The sequence below is a fragment of the Hevea brasiliensis genome, unplaced genomic scaffold (assembly GCF_030052815.1).
Source record: "Hevea brasiliensis isolate MT/VB/25A 57/8 unplaced genomic scaffold, ASM3005281v1 Scaf252, whole genome shotgun sequence".
In the NCBI taxonomy this organism is placed as follows: domain Eukaryota; kingdom Viridiplantae; phylum Streptophyta; class Magnoliopsida; order Malpighiales; family Euphorbiaceae; genus Hevea; species Hevea brasiliensis.
Genome location: NW_026614754.1, coordinates 64,915 through 83,550, shown reverse-complemented (window position 1 = coordinate 83,550; position 18,636 = coordinate 64,915). Strand labels below are relative to the sequence as shown.

Sequence of the window (18,636 nt, the reverse complement as noted above, 5' to 3'; positions counted from 1 at the left end):
TTTTAATTCAATAGGCTATTACTTTATGATTATTATTCCTTGTATTAATTTTTTTTTTAACATTCTTCCTTGTATTAGGTAACTAAAATTGGATTGTTGAACAATTGAATTGGGATAGAAATTGATGCAAGAGAACTCAGATGACCGTAGTGCTTATTTGATCAGATTTATTCTTGGTTAATTGCATTATTTTAAATTTAATTTTAGTTTACATTAGGTTTTATTATTTTAACTGCACATTACAATTTAATAGTCTAAATATTAGTGAAATTAGCTTTGTATTTTTAGTGTTTAATCACAATTGGATATGGTGCTTTCTCATTACTTTAACGCCCCATCTAGCTTCTAAGTTTACTTTCATGGTTACGGCATGGCTCTGTTAGTGTTGACAATGGTCATTTATGGTTTGTAATGGATTGTAATTTGAAAGATCAATTTGAGCTAATTCCCATGAAATCCCATAGGCCGCAGTCTAATCATTAGTGGTTCAACAATCCAACTGATACCCTTTAATTTAAGCAGCCCACCCAAATCCAAATTCGAAAAATTGGCCCATCTGCATCTAAATTTCATCTCACACTGGTAACTTTTCTTTCTTTTTTTTTTTTTTTTCTTTTTAATAATTATTATTATTAGTTTGTAGAACGCGTAGATTGCTCGTAAGTTCGTTATATTTTTAAAATTAAAATATGAAAATTAAAAATATAAAAATAAAAATTAATATATTAACTATGAAAAATTGAAAAGTAAAATTATAAAATAAATATATTAATTATAAAAAAAGGGAACTTGTAAATAATAACATTAGCAATGAAAAAAATATGGTATAAACCAAAGATATATAAACAGACAAATAAAAAAAAGAAATTCCTGCTTTTTAATAAAATCTTTTAAAATTTTTAATTAATCAAAATTGTAATAATACAAAATTAATTGAGACAACATTAAAAAAAAAAAAAAAGAAAATCTTAAATTCACATAAAATGTAATTTGCTTGAGGGCCTCCCATGTTTCACGTGAAGGTATATATAAAGAACATTAATTAGCAAAAATTTTAAATTTGAAGTGAAAGAAGAACAAATAAACTTATTTATTGATTTATTTTTATTATTATTGAACTTCTTATTTAAAACACCCAATCAAAGCAAAAGTTGTTATATATCCACTAGAATAATAGGTCATTATAATAATATTAATTAATTACGTATGCATTTTGATGAATAATCAATTAAATTGAATGAGTTGTTAGGCAAGATTAACGTATTAAATTAGAGAATGATATATAGTCCATTATGTAATCATACCGTCCTCCACACATCACTCATCTCATTGAGTGTTCACTTTGCGTCTTCCCTGCTTTCAACCAATCCAACTGGCCATTGCTTACATCCCCGTAATTTTCTTTCTTTCTTTTCTTTTATATTTGGATCTCGTGATTAAAATTTTTATAAAAAATTTATAAAGCCTTACATCTCAACCCACTAAATCATGATCAACGGCCAAAATTGTCGTATTGGTTGGTGGCAAGGAAATAGGAATAGACAACAAAGTTGACTAGCTATATTCCGCGCAAAATATTCGTTATTTTATGTATTGTATTTAATTTTTTTATTTAAAATTATTTATTACATTTAAAAAGTTAAAGATTGTTATTATTTTTTTTTAACTTTGCTTTTTATTTCTATTAAGCATAATAAATATTTATATAAAAAGTAATTATGTAAGATAAAGAATAATTTAGAAAATTATTAGTATATTTTTATAAAAATGAGATTATTCAATTATTTCTTTAATTATTATGCAAAATTCAAATGCGACAAATAAAAATGGACAAAAAAAATAGATTACATAAAATAGCAAACCAATAGAAAATCAATAAAAAAATGTAAAGAAATATTACTAATTTATTTTATAATATTGCTAATTTTTGCTAATCTAAATATGAATGCTTCATTTTTCACGTTGCGTTTGCTTTTAGTGGAAGCATTAGAGATGTAAAGAAATAAAGTTTGGAAAGACCAAGACGTCAAAGGGGTGAAAAAAAAAATCTTGAAACATGCTTTGTATAAATAATAGAATTTATTTTTATATTTCTTGATGTATACATCACATATATAAATTTCGAAATCATATATATATATATATATATCATGAACATTTTCGGTATGCAAGATTAATTAACCAGTGACATAATATTTGGCAACTCTTGATGCCATGTCCAACAAACCTTACCATTGCTGGCGTCGCTAAAAGGAATAACGATGCCTTGTTCTATCCTAAATTCCTAATTTGCACGTCAAGATTATCCCATTAAGAGATTGATGAATAAAACATTTACGTTCACAAAGTTTGCTTTCAGATAAGTTAGGAATAATATAGAAAGAAAAAGAAGAATGAAACTTTTATTGATGTTTTGTGCTGTTATATTCTGTGTTTCTTGGATTTGTGAATAGCTCTGATCTACTCATCGCAGGAACTCTTTCTTTCCACCATATAATTATAATATAATGGTTACTACTCCAATTTATAGCACAAAAATGGGGACCATTGCCCTTATCATCATCACACTTCTTTATCAATTTTCTCTCTCCATTGACATGAATATAGATTTTTTACTTTTTTATGAAGCTCAAGGATTCAATCTTGGGATCGTCAACTTAAATATCACCTGCCCATAGCCCAGTGTAAATTAATCTCATCCGTATAAGAAGTTAAAAACGCCGGGGTGTATATAATATATATCAGAGCTTTCAATAAACCTAGCAATTTCTAAACACACACACACAAACACACACACACATAAATATATATATATATATATATATATATATATATATATATATATATATATATATATAGGATAAATCAGTTAAGTTGGATTATGTTATGAAAGAGCAATGTTGAAGAGGAAAGAGAAGACTGATAAAAGTCCTATGAATTAAGAAATCAAAATTTCAAGAAGGCATCATAATACCAAACCATTCCAGCAAATCAATCAAAAGAAAGAAAATAAAGTAAAGAAACTACGAAGAAGAACACACACAGCCAAAAAAGATCTGAAACAACACCTGCCCTCTTAGGAAAGACTTTTTCTTTCTTTCCCTAATGTCAAAGCGAAATTCCATCACGCAAAAGAAAAGAGGAAAAAGAAGGGCCAGAGCAAGAAAGGGAAACAGAAAATTTATCCATCCATCACGCACAATACACAAAACAAGAAAATGGAAAGAAAGTGGTCGAGGTGGAGAAAGAGAAACTCGCACACAAAACCTTTGAAGGTCTGACGACCAGCCTGAAAGTCCTGCTGCTACTTCTGCCTGCCTGCTGCTGCAAAGTCTCCCTCGTTTCTTGTTTCAATGCCACCCCTCCCGCTGACTGCGCATGGCTCATCATTCAATGCTAGCTCATTCTCCATTTATATCATCACTCTCGCCGGATCTACTTCAATTTCAAAAATTGCGTATAATATAAATTTGATTATTTACATAAAAATTTATAAAAAATTAATTAATGGGTGTATATATAATATAAGTAATGAATATATATTTAAATTTTGCTCATAAATCACTAAGTCTATCATATAATTATATTCAAGTAATTAAAAAAATGTGAGATAAATCCTTTTGAATTTAGCATTTATTTCACCAAGTTAAAGCAGGAAAACAATGATTGATTGATTAATTATGCCTAATTAATATAATTAACTTTAATCAAGGTGGGACCATCCATTCCTTGTACTGTAAAATAATATTAGAATGGCACAAAGCACAATTTGGATTTTGGCACAATTTGGATTTTGGCACTCTACAAATAGCAAAACCATGGTGGAAATATAACAAGAAGTTCCCCCATTCATTTCCTTCCAAACTAAAGTATTATCATTTGGCATATCTCCTTCTGAAGGCTTTTGATAAAAAAGGTGTAATCGAAAAAAAATTATACAAAAAAAGGTGAGTTTGAAAATAATTACTAAAAAGAGGTGAATTACGCCGAGTTGGACAAGGTGAGTGTGGGACGCTAACTATAATAGCGTTTTTAAGGTTCAGACGCTATTTATAATAGCGTCTGCATCAAAATTTTTATTTAATAAAAAATTAATTAAAAAAAATTTAAAGGTTGGACGCTACTTATAGTAGCGTCCAACCTTTTTTTAATTTTTAATTATTTTATTTTATATTTTAAATAAAATATAATAAAATTAAAAAAATTATAATAAAAATATTATACATTATAATATTTTTAATAAAATATAAATATTATAATATATAATATTTTTATTATAATTTTATTTATTAAAATAATATTTTTAATTTATTTTAAATATAAAATAAAATAATTAAAAATTTAAAGAAAAATTGGACGCTACTATAAGTAGCCTCCAACTTTTCTTAAATCTTTTTAATTATTTATTTTTTTAATTTTTTATTTTATTAAATTTTAATTTAATTTTAAATTAAAAAATAATATTTATAATAAAAATATTATAATATATAATATTATATATTATAATTTTATTTATTAAAATAATATTTATATTTTATTTAAAATATAAAATAAAATAATTAAAAAATAAAAAAAAGGTTGAACGTTACTGTAAGTAGCATCCAACTTTTAAATTTTTTTTAATTAATTTTTTATTATTTAAAGAAAAGTTAGACGCTATTTTGAATAGCGTCCAGCTTTCCTTTAAAAATTTTGATGCGAAAATTATTATAAATAGCGTCCGAACCTTAAAAATGCTATTATAGTTAGCGTCCCGCACTTACCTCGTCCAGTTCAGCGTAACTCACCCCTTTTTGATAATTATTTTCAAACTCGTATTTTTTTTTATTACACCTTTTTTGGTCAAAAGCCCTCCTTCTGACATCCAAACCCACACGCGTTACCCTATAAATCTCAAACGCAGCTCAAAGACAAACCCTTTAAAAACCCTTCTCCTCTCTCCCTCTCTCTCTACCTTCTCTAATTTTTTCTGAACAGCCTTTCTTCACCTTCTCAATCACCCAAAAACAAGAAACCCCGTATATATACGCCAACTTTTCATGCTTATCACCCATTTTCTCTCTCATGGCTTCCGCTTCTAATAACAATATGACCACCACCATGCACCACAGCCCACCCCCCTATGGATCTGACCCGTCCTCGCTCGACACCACCTTTGTGCAAGCCGACTCGTCAACCTTCCGCACCATTGTTCAAAAGCTAACTGGAGCAACCGACGACCCATCAACCCAAAAGCTCCCAATCACCCACCCTAATCGTTCCTCTGTAATTCCAGGCCCTAAAAGACCTGCATTCAAACTTCAAGAAAGGAGACAGAGCGCCAAGAACTTAGAAATCAACCTTAACAGCAATTCTACAATCAGCAACAGCTTCGAGCATCCTGACCTCTTGCAGTTCAGACAGCGAACTGGTTTCTTGGTGTCCCCGGTGTCAACTTTGGACTTCTTTTGTGCGCGCGCAAGCCCTAGGTCACCCTACGAAGAGTTTTGTTCCCGTGGGGGTTCCAGTGAGGAGGAAGAGAGAGCCATTGCTGAAAAAGGGTTTTATCTGCATCCAAGTCCTTTGACCACTCCCAGAGGAGTTGAGCCTCCTGAGCTATTGCCCCTATTCCCCTTGCGTTCTCTTAGAGACTACAAAGAGGATCAAGATGATGATCGCAATTCTTGTTCTTGAATCAGGAATCTACTAATCTAGAGGGCTAGTTATAGAATATGCCAATTTCTTTAACGTTCCTTTGATGGAAATGTTAATTATCTTAGTTAACTGTTAATGAATGGGGTGATGAGCCAATAGAAGTGATTTGGCGCCTGTGGATAAGTATGGTCGTTTTAGTAATTTAGTTATCATACGCTTAATGTATAAAAGGCACAGACAGATAGTACCTATAGAGAGGGAAGAAGCATGAGTATATTATGTATATATTATTTTAATTACAATAAAAAATAATATTATTATTTTTATATTTAATAATTAATTTTTAATTATTATTTATTTTTATTTAATATTTTTTTAAATTATTATATAAATTAATAATTATTAAAATAATTAATATTATTGACATACAATTAATAAGAATTTTTTTAATTTGCAAAATTACAGTTAAACAGGAAACACAATCGTGTTAAATTATTAATTTTTCAGTGTTAAATGTTATTAATTTTTTCAAGTGCGAACGCACTGAGTAAGATTCCAATCCGTTACGGTTGGACGGGTAAATCTACGAAATTTATGGACCCTAAAAAGCAGGTACCGTTGGATTTTAATGATAACAGTGAGATGCAGGAAGCGAGCGGCGCCTTTGTCTGACAAAGCAACGGCTAGGATTCGTCCTTGCGTATTTAGTACTTGCCAGGACTGTGACGTTATTGCAAAGTCACTGCCACATCTGCATTTAGTTCTATATCTTCATTGTATAGAGTATGAGTTCAAAATTTCAAAAACATAGGTCAATATCAGCCGTTTGATTCTGAAATGGTGGATGGCCAAGATTCAATTCCCTATATGGCAAACAATTGTAGTGTAGTGCAGATTTCACTTCTTAGGCTTTGAAACCCAATATGGTAATCTAGTAAGTATGATATTTTATTAATGAATATTTTTAAATTATTTATATTGAATACAGTAAATTAATGGAGAATATATTTTTAAAATCGTTTAAATAAAAAAATTTAACAGGTCTGAGAATAGTTATGTGTATAAATATCAAAAAGGTTTAAAATGATAAACAAATATTAAATATTAAAATTAAATAAATATTTTTTAGATCTTTTAGTTTCGTTCAGTGGATGTAGAGTGTCCGTGCATAGCACTTATAAGGAATGAGATATTTTAATAAAATTATCATGATTTTATAAAGATGTTGAATTCTGTCCCTAAGCGTTGTGTATATATGTATGTATTTTGATAAAAAAATAAATATTTTTTAAAAAATATAAAACTAAATCATTAATATTAACAGAGAGTAAATAATAATTTTTCAATAATAATAATTGTAGATTTTATGTTTGGACCTAAGTCTTATCAGGAAAAGTAGTAGTGGGCATGTTGACTTAGGCTAAAATAGAGGCGGAAAAGAAAAAGGAAAAATTGTTTATTATTGGGGTGGCAAAGTCTTATCAGGAAAAATAAGTGGCAATGTTGACTTATGGCTGGAAGGGGAAAAAAACTGAAAGTGAAAGTGAAGTTTAGGGAAAGGGACATGGAAGTTCCTGGATTTTGAAAACTTTCATGACAACAAGTCTAACTAGAAAAGGACAACTCAGCTTTCCATCTCCATCTTGCTTTGGCTATACCATTACTCAAAACTGAATTGTCAAGCTCCTTGAATTTTCTCTGCATGCTCATGGTTCATGGTATAATTTCCTTTAGATTTGAAAATTACTAAAACCTTATTTGGTAAGGGATAAGTAGATTAAAAAACTGTAACTTCTTAGAAAGTGCAAAAAATGATATTGTTTGGATTATATTATCAAATAATTTTTCAGCAAAATTTAGTATTTTACTTTTTTTTAAGAAAAGTAACTTATCTACACGAGACTTAGTAACTTACACTTTTCTAATTAAGTTTAATATAATTTATTAATTTATTTTTTAATTTATTATACTTTAAATTATTTTATAGGTATTATTGCTTTTTACAATTTAGAAGTAAACAACTTCTTATAAGTTAACATGTATATAAACACATTTATATTATATTTTTTAAGAAGCGAGTTTCCTGAAAATATATTTTTTGAGAAATAAACTTCCAAAAAAATAAAATATTTTAAATCAAATAAGGTCTAAAACTTGAATAATTCATATAAATAATTCACAATTTAGTTAAAAAAAATTTGTTGCTACTTAATAATAAAAAGTTGTCACTAGTATGACATTAACGATAATTAACAAGAGAGAGGGAAAAAAAAAACTCTTGATTAAACTTACTAAGGTTTGCACTTGGAGTTTGTTTTGATTGAGGAAGGCCCTCATTGTAGAACAATTACTTCTTTTGGATTTTTTTTTTCTTTGGCTATTTAAAAGAAATAGGTGGCAAAATTTAATTGGTCATAACCAATTTATATTTATCATATTTATTTATTTTAAGATTCATTTCATAAGTCATATACATGTGTACAAATCGCCCACCTGGCTTTGGTCCAATGGGAAGGGCACAATGAACCTGTGGCCACTTCCCCGGTTCGATCCCCCCTCCCCCGACAAAAAAAAAAAAATACATGTGTACGAATCACATGTGTAAGAGATAAATTTCGACAATTGTTTTTAACTTTAGGAGTTACAATAAAAATATTTTTAATTTAAAAAAATAATATAAAATCTTTTAAATTTTAAAATTTTCTATAATATTCATATTATTGTTATTTTGAATTATATAAACTAGTCATTGAAAATCCAAAGAATTTTATTGTATAAAATTTTAAAATTCAAAAATTTATATTATATTTTTAAGTCCATTACTTTATTGCAATTCATAAAGTTCAAAAACAACATATATTAGTTCATGATCAAGATATTATCTGAAAAGCAGTGAACTCCAGAACATAAATTATTTGTGAAAGAAAACACAAGAAGATGACCAAATTGCACCACCTTCCTTGCTTGTTACTGCCAAATGTCTTCAGCAATAAAAGCGGCCCAAAACTTGATTTCTGTTTTCTGCCAAATTGCGTCTCAACTGCTCCTATAATCCCTATGGAAGATAAGCACTAATCTTTCTATCAGATGCATACAATTGCAACGTGTTGGGGAAGGGAACAGGTTTCCCACTTCCTTCACGATGCCCCCGTGATGAGGAGACTAAATTCTCTTTTATGGCCTTTGGAGAAATGGGCAGGAAGTATTAAGTGCTCATGGGCTTGAGCCATTAGCCCACTCATAGGTGGACCAATCTTTTCTTCAAAATTAATTCTATATTTCAATAAAAAAATCCGTTATTAAATAGAAAAAACTATCATTAATTATGAAATATAAAATGATTTTTTTAGTTTATTAAGGAAAATTTGTCATTGAATTAATAGTTATTAATTAGTAACGAAAAAATTTATTGGGATTTAAGTTTTATTTTTTATATAAAATTCACTTTTAATTCTCATTCTTTGTAGTTCTAATTTGAATAAATTTTCAATTTTTTGCAACAACAGTAAATCATTGTTTCCCCTCCACTGAGCGCTATTATGGTCAATTTCGATAGTGCTATGAGTAGGAATGATAATCTGGGGCCCATGGCAGCGTTAGCTAGAGATTGGAATGGGCTACCTCAAGGTTGGTGCTGCAAAGTATTCCCTGGTGTCTTGGACCCTTTGTTTTGGAATCTGTAGCTAGTTGTGAAGCAATCTCGCTTGCAAGGAACAAAGGGTTCCAACCAGTAATTGTCGAAGGCGCCGACTCTCTGGAAGTCATCAATGCTATAAGGAAATCTAACCCTTCGGGATTTCTGCCTGTGATTTGATTATTGTGCTTGAACAGTCCAACTAAGTTGATTAGATTTTCTAAACCTACAGGAATTGTGCCTCTGATTTGATTGCGCCAAAAATAAAGTAGATCGAGTTCAATTGACTGATTGGGCACAGAATTGGGTAAACAAACCCCCCCCAAAAAAAAAAAAAAATTTCCAAGATTATTAGTTGAATTGTTTCCCAAATTATTTCAATGAAGTCGAGATTTTTCAGATTTCTTATATTCATTGGCACTTGTTCAGTAAATTCATTCCAACCAAGATTGACTATTTCCAACCGAGAGGCATTGAATAATGAATTTGGAATTGACCCAGAAAAATTATTTTCACCAAAGCCAAAGAAATTGAGATTTGGGAGAGTGAGGCCCGTGTGTTGTCTGTCAGGCTTCCATTGAGTTGGTTCTGTGTAACTAGGAGCTTCATTAAAGATAAGATATTAAAAATGGATGGAGTGATAATACTAGAGATTTGATTAGAGCCAACAGCAAAAGTTGTTAAGCTTGCTAATCTGCCTATTTTGTCAGGAATATGCCCCACCAAAAGTTGTGAAGTTACATGAAAGATTGTGAGCGACGAAAGGCTGCCTAGAGTAGCTGGGATTTCTTCGCTGATATCGTTCATGCCAATTCAAGGCTCCTGAAGCTTGATTTAGGAACCAAGCTCTGCTGGGATCTTTCCTGATAGATTATTCCCTTGTAAACCAATTACACTGAGTTAATAACAACCTGTAAAGTTGGCTGGAATTTCGCCTTCCAATGAATTATTGTTAAGAAAGCTAATACGGTAAAATGCAATAGGTGCGAGAAAGCTAAGATGGGTTAATTTATCGGCCATATTTGACTTATTAGCACCTGAATTCCAAACAACTATAACATTCCAGCTATATCATGATGTTTTACTCTCCTAATTAACAAATTATGCTATGTTTTGTCTACGGTCTCTTATTCAAAAGTGTGGTGTCTGTCGGATTGGATTGCTTGGACCACTTTCTTCAAGAAAAGCATTCTTGATCAAGTGCAGTTGATTGGCGACTTCTCTCATGCTCATTCATTCTGTAGGCGATTCTGCTAAATAGATGACCCCGATTTCAAGGATTGAAAACAAGCAATGTAGCACATTTCCTCTCATATTGCTCATGTTTTCACTGTCATTGATTCCTTCATCTTCTTCTATTAGATTCTGATCGTTTTCTTTGGTTGCTTTTTTTGCTGCTTTTGATTCTTCTATTTCTTCTGCAAGGAGGTTTGGGTCCACAATCTGCATTATTCTTTGTGGCAATGCTGCCTTCACAAAGTCATGGAGATTTAGACCTTCTCTGAACATGTTATCAACTAGTTTTCTTCCTGAGAACATCTCTAATAACAGGATCACATAGCTATAGACATCCCCCTTCTTCGATGCTTTAGAGTCCATTCCATATTCTGAAAATTCATAGAATTAATTGGGTTGAATTGTTATCATTATCAATGAATAAATATGATTAGAATAAATATGTTCAGATACCTGGAGCTGCATAACCAATTGTTCCTTTGATTCCAGTGGTGTTAAATTTACTTTGAGACGAAGCATAGGAAGTTGGTAGGAATCTTGCCAGACCAAAATCACACACATGAGCAACCATATCATCATCTAGAAGAACATTGTTAGGCTTCAAATCACAATGAATGATTGGTCTTTTGCAGAGATCATGAAGATAACGCAAGGCAGATGCCACATCAATAGCAACATTTAGTTTCTGAAGAAGGTTCAAATTTCTTGATTGTTTTTTATGACCAATATCAGAATGCAACCATGTCTCTAAGCTCTCATTTCCCATAAATTCAAAGACTAGAGCTTTGAATTCATCAAGTTTTCCATCTATACTTGAGCAATGTGCTAACATCTTGACAAGGTTCTGATGACGAGCATTCATTAGCACTTAGCATTTAGCTATACATCTCTTTGAAGCACCTTTTCTTTCAAGCTTAAGAACTTTAATAGCTACTGGTCTTTTTACTTGATCTAGAAGTCCTTTATATACAGAGCCAAAGCTGCCAGATCCAATTAAATTATTGGAGGAGAACCCATTTGTTGCCCGAGAAAGGTCTCTGTAAGATACCTTCAAACGAAGGCGGTTCATCATTAAGGATTCAGAAGATGAACTCTGAAGGCTGTTCATCTTTGAGAATGTAATAGAAGATGACTTCTTTTGTGATTTTCTCTTGTAATGCACAAGAAGAATGGCTAGCATCAAAACGACAAACAAAGCTACAATAGGAATTATGATTGCTAGCTTAAATGCAAGGGACTTTCCTTTCTTCATCACCTTGTCGGGATATTTGGGCAAATTCAGCTCTGGGACACCACCACAAAGCTTACTGTTTCCAATTAGTGACAATGCACTTGTGTTTTTAAAGACTCCTTTATTTGGTATGTCACCCTCAAGATTATTGAAAGAAAGATTTAGATAAATTAAATATTGAATGCTCTAGAGACCTTCTGGAATTCATCCGGTCAAGTTATTTTGTGAAAGATCTAAATATTGAAGGCCTTTTAGGGAAGCCAATGAGGACGAGATGGTTCCTCAAAAGGAATTAAATTGCATGTAAAGATATTTTAGGCTCAAGCAATCTCCAATGGTTAAAGGAATTTCACCAGAAAGACTGTTTCTAGAGATGTCTAATTTTGTCAAGCTAGTAAGCTTCCCTATTTCTGGAGGCAGTTTACCAGTAAATGAGTTTTGTGACAAGTCTAGTTCCTGTGATAAGGAAGAAAGGCCTAAAAGCTCATGGGGCATGGCTCCGCTGAGGTTATTTTATGAAATGGCAAAGATATTCAAGTTTTTTAAGTTTCCAATATTTGAAGGAATTCTTCCCTCAAATCTGTTTTCTGATAAGAAGAGCTGAGACAATCCTGAAAGGTTTGCCAAGGAGGATGGAATTGAACCAGATAATCTATTTCCAGTTAAATCTAAAACTTGTAATTGTCTAAACTTGCCAAAAAAAGAGGGAATAACACCTATGAAAAGGTTATAGTGCATGACCAATCCAGTTAAGTTGATGAGATTCTCAAATCCTACAGGAATGGTGCCAGTGATTTGATTGTCTGCAAAATAAAAAATACTGAGTTCAGTTGACAAATTGGCCACAGAATTGGGAAAAACACCCCCAAGATTGTTTTTGCCAAAATCCAAGATTTTCAGCTTGGTACAGTTTACCAGAGAGGAAACAAAAGCCAAGTCATTAGTTGAATTAGTTCCTAAATTATTCCCATGAAGTCTTATCCTCCAAAAGTTCTTCAGATTTCCCAAAGAGACTGGAACTTGCCCAACAAAGTTATTCAAACCAAGATCAATAATTTCCAATTGAGAGGCATTGAACAGTGTATTTCAAATTGACCCAACAAAATTATTCTCACCAAGACCAAAAAAATTGAGATTTGGGACAGTGAGGCCTATGTTGTCTAGTAGACTCCCATTGAGCTGGTTATGTGTAACTTCAAATTGTATTATAGAAGAGATATTAAAAATGGATGGAGGGATTGTACCAAATAGAAGATTAACTCCAACTGCAAAAGTTTTTAAGCTTGTTAATCTACCCATTGACTTAGGAATATTTCCCACCAGGTTGTTGTGTGTCACATGAAAGATGGTGAGTGAAGAAAGATTGCCCAAGGAAGCTGGGATCTCTCCTCTGAGATTGTTCACTCGAAGCTAAAGCTCCTCAAGCTTTGATAAAGAACCAAGTTCTGATGGTATGTGTCCTGATCAATTATTTCTTTGTAAACCAATCCCCCTGAGTTGAGAACAAAGAGTCTAGTTGGTCGGAATCTTGCCTTCCAATGAATTGCTATTAAGAAGGAAATATTACAGGTGAAATAACCTGCCAACTTCTTGTGGAACTTCACCACAGAAATTGTTGTTCTGGAGGCTGATTAATCTGAGAAACTAAGGTTCCTAATGGATGGTGACATGGATCCAAACAAATTCTGCCCATCTAAGACAAGGGATGTGACTCTCTAATACCTGGAGCTGCATGTGATTCCAAACCAATTACAGAAATGGAGAGTCATTCCATGACTTCAAGATTCGATTTGGATCACTAGTTATCCCTGCCTTAAACTTGGGCAAAGCAAGTCTATCAGTCTCATTTCCTGAAGCATCAGCTTGTAGCCACTACAAGCCCATAGGGCAAAGAAGAAAGACGAGAGAAAGAGAACATAAACTGATATGATTATACAACTTCATTTGGTACGGACTATGACTGTGGAGAATAAGAGAGGGAGATTTTAGTAGACATTTATGGCATTATAAACCTGTTTTTATTTTCCTCCTCTCCCCCATTGGGTCAAAAACTATCAACATATTCAATTTTACCAAAGGTTTTCTATTTTATCAATATGAACCTCAAATTTGAATTTTTTTTTTAAATTTAATAATTAAATCTTTTGTATCTGAAATTACTTAATTTGCATTTGAAATTTATCAACAAAATATAAGTCTTTTATTCTAATTAACGTGACATGTAAATATTTCATTTGTTTTTATTTACTAAATAATTTAAATTATTATAATTAAAATTAAATAATAAAATTAAAAAATTTAACTAAAATTCCATCTTTATGCTTAACCTAATAATAGCTTCGAAATCCCACGTCATTTGTAAAAGTGCGTAAATAGAATATATAATTTAGTATATTTTAATAAAATTATCATAATTTTATTAAGAAATGTGCGATATTATTTTTTTATAAAAAACTAAAAAAAAAACTTATTAATTAGTAGGTAGTAGGTACCTTATTAATCAAGGTTTAACTATGAATAATTTATTTTTATTAAAAAAATAAATTTAATATAATAAGCGAAAGTATATAAAAATTGAACCCATGATATCATGCAATTAAAAAAAATAAAGAAATCAATATACATAACTCATATATTCAAAAATAATATAAAAAAATGAAAATTAATTGTGTATTCATAAGAAAAATCAATAAATATATAACAAAAATAAATAAATACATAAAGAAACAAGCAGTTCACCCATTGGAATTCAGGTTCCATAAAGATAAATTAAAAAATTTTTCCTAGAGTAAAAAATTCTTGATGATATAAATCAAAAGATTGAAAAAAGAAAAAAATTAATTAACTAATTGGGGCCAACAACTTTGACTATGGATAAAATAAAAATGAAAATCCTTTTTATTTCGTTGCCTCTGAGATTTTTAAATAGGAAAAGGAACATTTCTCCCTCTTACAAATTAAATTTTCAATTCTAACATACAATGAATTCACATAATATATAATTATATGTACCAGAAACAAACACATCTTCATCTCATATACATATTCTTATAATTTTCCACCACATGATGAGGACTTTTCTTCTTCCTTAGATTTATAATCGAATCATACTCGTCCATCTCTTCAATTCAATGTTAATATATAGAAAAGTAAATTAATGCTAATTTATAATAAGAAATGTACTGAGCAATTTAATTATTTATACATTTGATTGAAAAATGAAAATGAAATGCAATATAATATAATATGATATAATAATTTTAATTTCATATTTAATTTACACATTTGTCTAGCACGCATTGGAGTGCCGATTCATGGATTCCAAGTTCCAAGAATACTTGAGGAATTTAGAAATTGGTTAGTCAAATTTGTTACCAATTTAATATCATTGATTATAGGGTATAACTATAATCAATTATCCCTATTATTTCTTAATTAAGGTGAATTGTTTAGACAAAAAAAAATGTTATGAACTTTATAACTTAATTGAAGAATAGGGTCATTGATTCGACTAGTAAATTAATGAATTATTAAAAAATAATTAAATATATATTAATTAAACATTATACTCATTAAAATAATTAAATAAATTTAATCAATTAAATTTTATTTTTAAAATTAACATTTTAGTATTCATTAAGTTATATTTACATATATTTTAATGATTCTTTTAAATTTTATAGAAAAATATTAAAAATATAAAATTTTAAATATTTTATTCTCTAAATTTATAATTTATATATATAATAAAAATATTTTTATAAATGAATAATTATCTTGTTGGTAGTATGAAATATTAATATGCATTAAATATTAAAAAATAAACATATTATCTTATTTATTGGTTAAATATAAATTAAAATATAATATCATTGATATTTTTAAAAAATTTTAAATTAATTGAGTCAATGAGTCATAATTCAACCATTAAATTATCCAAATTTTTACTAGTTAACTCTTTATTTAATAATCTAATTTTATATCCAAGTCACCAATTTATTAAATCAATCCATCAGTCTCCAAGGCAAATGCAACAAATGCCTAAAAACTTTTCCAAGAAAAGCCACAACCAAACATTTGATCACAAATTGATTAGTGATATTTCTTTTTAAGTGAGAAAATATTTCTTCAATGTTCTCTCTCTCTCTATATATATTTATATATAAATTAGTTGAATTGGACTAATTGATGCCTGCTCCTTCACCAAGTCTTCTTCAGAACATCAATTATTATATTGGTGAAAATATATCTAATGTTAAAAAAACAAACAAAAATTTATCTAATGCTTATGTAATTTCACGATCTCTATTTTTTGTTATAAAGAGGAGCAAACATTCAAAATTAATTATACAGAATAATTGCCCACGCATGACATGCCACTAATATTACATAAGAAGAATTATTATTTAATTTTCTATTTTAATAAAATTAATTATTTAAAATATTTTTATTTCGTTTGCTCTTAATCTTTTCGTTCAGATTAAATCAAGTTTTCTATTTAATCATTGCATTTAAAAGAGTATACATCGACTTAATAGTTCAAGGTTAGAAAATAGAAAAATTATTTAAGTTTGTTTTCAAATCACAGAGACTGAATGAAATTTAAAATCATTACTAAACAATATTCTATTATGCGTGTTACTCTTTTTATCTATTTTTATCTGTTATTTTTAAATTTTTTTTAAAATTATCTGGTGCATTTTCTATGCAACATTATTTTTTTTTAATTTTATATCTCTATTAAATATAATAAATATTTATACAAAAAATAATTAGATGAGATAAAGGGTAATTTAGTCCATTATTAGTATGTTTTTATAAAAGTGATTTATTCAATTATTTCTTAATCACCATGCAAAATTCAAAAGCCACCGATAAAAATAGATGGAGGTAATATTATTTTTAGTAAATATGTCTAATTTCACCTAAGTATGAATTAGGGGTGACCACGACTAGAATATCTATTTCTAGGTCTACAACTTAGGAATCTAGGCACAGCTGTTGTTGATACTCTGTTTGGTAACTGCTCAAAGAAATTAAAATTCAAGAACCACAAATGGCAAGTAAATCAAGCAACCATGGCCATGAAGGCCAATTTCGTGAAGCATAATTTTTTATGTTAAGCTCTGTTAATTGCTACATTCTTCTCGTGGTTTCTGCACAAAATTACTGCATACCGTCAACATTTGAGATGACCATAGTCTTCTTAACCAGGTCCAGCTACGGAGGAAGCCAATTTACCGGTCAACATAATTCAAGAGAATCAACAATCAGTGAATAGTTGTGGTTTAGGCACTCCACTAGCCGCTCAATCACAGTGACACACATCAAAGGTGCAAGAATTCAGATTAGCCTTTATTGAGCATGAAACAAAGAAGGAAATCATGGAACTTGGCGATTAGCCTTTTATTGATCAAACAAAATCTCTGAACAAGAGAAAATTGAGATTTTTACAGAGATTATTACAATGTACTCAGATGGAATGAAAACCAATAAAATTAAATACAAATTATGATAAGAACTTCACTTCTGCATTGTCCTTCAATCTTTTCTATTGTGTAATAAGGTGATGCGAAGAGCTTTGTCAGATCACAAGAACAGCATAACAAGGACGACCTTTTTTTTCACATATGCTTCTTCTTCTTCTTCTTCCTCTTTTTTTTTTTTTCTCTCTTTCTCTATCTTCAACGAACAGAAGCACAGATTGATTGTTGATTGTACAACCCGGTCACCCCATTTGTGAACTGCCTGTTTCTTCTCCGCTTTCTTACAACAATAAAACCTTCACCATCATCATTTTTCTTATTATTTACATCTATTGCTTTTGACTGCTCATGTTCATTTGACTGAGTAACCTGGTCTGTCTTTTCTTCGTCTCCATAGAGGACTTTTATAATTGCACTGTCATTGGCAATTGCATCCGAAGAACTTTCAAACTTCTTCTCGCTGGGTACAGGCTTACTTCCAGAATCAACATTGTGCTGAACTGAATTCACAATAAAGCTTAGAATTATCTGCCTTGCAAGTTCCGCCTTCTCAAACTCACAGCTGGTCTTTCTTGGACTACCATCTTTGACTCTATTGCTGGATTCCTCGTCTAATAACTCCTGTTCTGCCTTGCTCTTTTCTAGCATAGAGTTTGACTCATTTGGAACACTTAAATCTCTATTTCCAGGATTTGTTTGCCAAGCTTTCCTGGGTACAAACTCAGGTGCATGTGAATTCATGCTCCTAGAAGGCATTGTCATGGGAGTTTGATATTTCAGCAAACCTTGTTTCATGCGGTATGATATTGCATTTCTATAGTACAGTGGTGATCTAGGTCCACAAGAAACTCTAGCAGCAAGTGGAGGCGCCCCTGGCTCTGCAAGCATGCTTTGACTAGCTCTTACATCATAAATGCTTGTCCCAGAAACCGAGTTTAATGTGTGAACTACAGAGAGTGCTCCTGGATTGAATGGTTCAGCTGCAGCAGAAAGCTTACTTCCATTTGTTTCATCTGACCTTTCCTGATTAGAAATAGGAATCTCATCATGTTCAGATCTAGATTTTTCTGATTGAGTTCCATGATCATGATTTTCAACTGTTTCACCATCATCTGGTACATTATCAACAACAGAAGTAGTATTGATTTCCTCCATTGATGTCTCATTTGTAATGCTGCATGTCTGGGTTTCAGGTTCTTTCTCATTTGATTCTTCTACTGGCTCCATTAATGGCTTCAAAACTGTACCTGGCGGTGCAACAGCCACTTCTTTGTAAGATACAGATTTAGAAGCCATAGCAGAGAGGTTTGCTGAAGAACATGACGTTTTAGGCACACAAGATTTTGCCTGCAGTTTAATTGAATCCTCCACAACACTCAACCCACGTGTATTTGATTGCTTTGTTGCTGATAATG

At 30.6% G+C, this 18,636-nt stretch overlaps 2 protein-coding genes across 2 annotated transcripts in view; one reads left to right on the top strand and one right to left on the bottom strand.

Moving 5' to 3' along the window:
• The first annotated feature begins 4,937 nt into the window (after nucleotides 1–4,937).
• LOC131176809 (VQ motif-containing protein 11-like) lies at nucleotides 4,938–5,820 on the top strand. The gene has a single exon (XM_058141847.1). It carries the CDS (start codon nucleotides 5,065–5,067, stop codon nucleotides 5,671–5,673), a length of 609 nt encoding a protein of 202 aa, XP_057997830.1. The 5' UTR covers nucleotides 4,938–5,064; the 3' UTR covers nucleotides 5,674–5,820.
• An 11,297-nt stretch (nucleotides 5,821–17,117) lies between these two features.
• LOC110659079 (protein REDUCED CHLOROPLAST COVERAGE 3) overlaps nucleotides 17,118–18,636 on the bottom strand; it is a 32,600-nt gene continuing 31,081 nt past the window's right edge. The window contains 1 exon segment of the mRNA XM_058141844.1: nucleotides 17,118–18,635. Within this exon segment, the coding sequence (XP_057997827.1) occupies nucleotides 17,420–18,635 (1,216 nt within the window). The 3' untranslated portion in view covers nucleotides 17,118–17,419.

Excerpts from the sequence above, each read along its gene's own strand:
- LOC131176809 (XM_058141847.1), top strand. The coding sequence starts at position 5,065 with ATGGCTTCCGCTTCTAATAACAATATGACCACCACCATGCACCACAGC.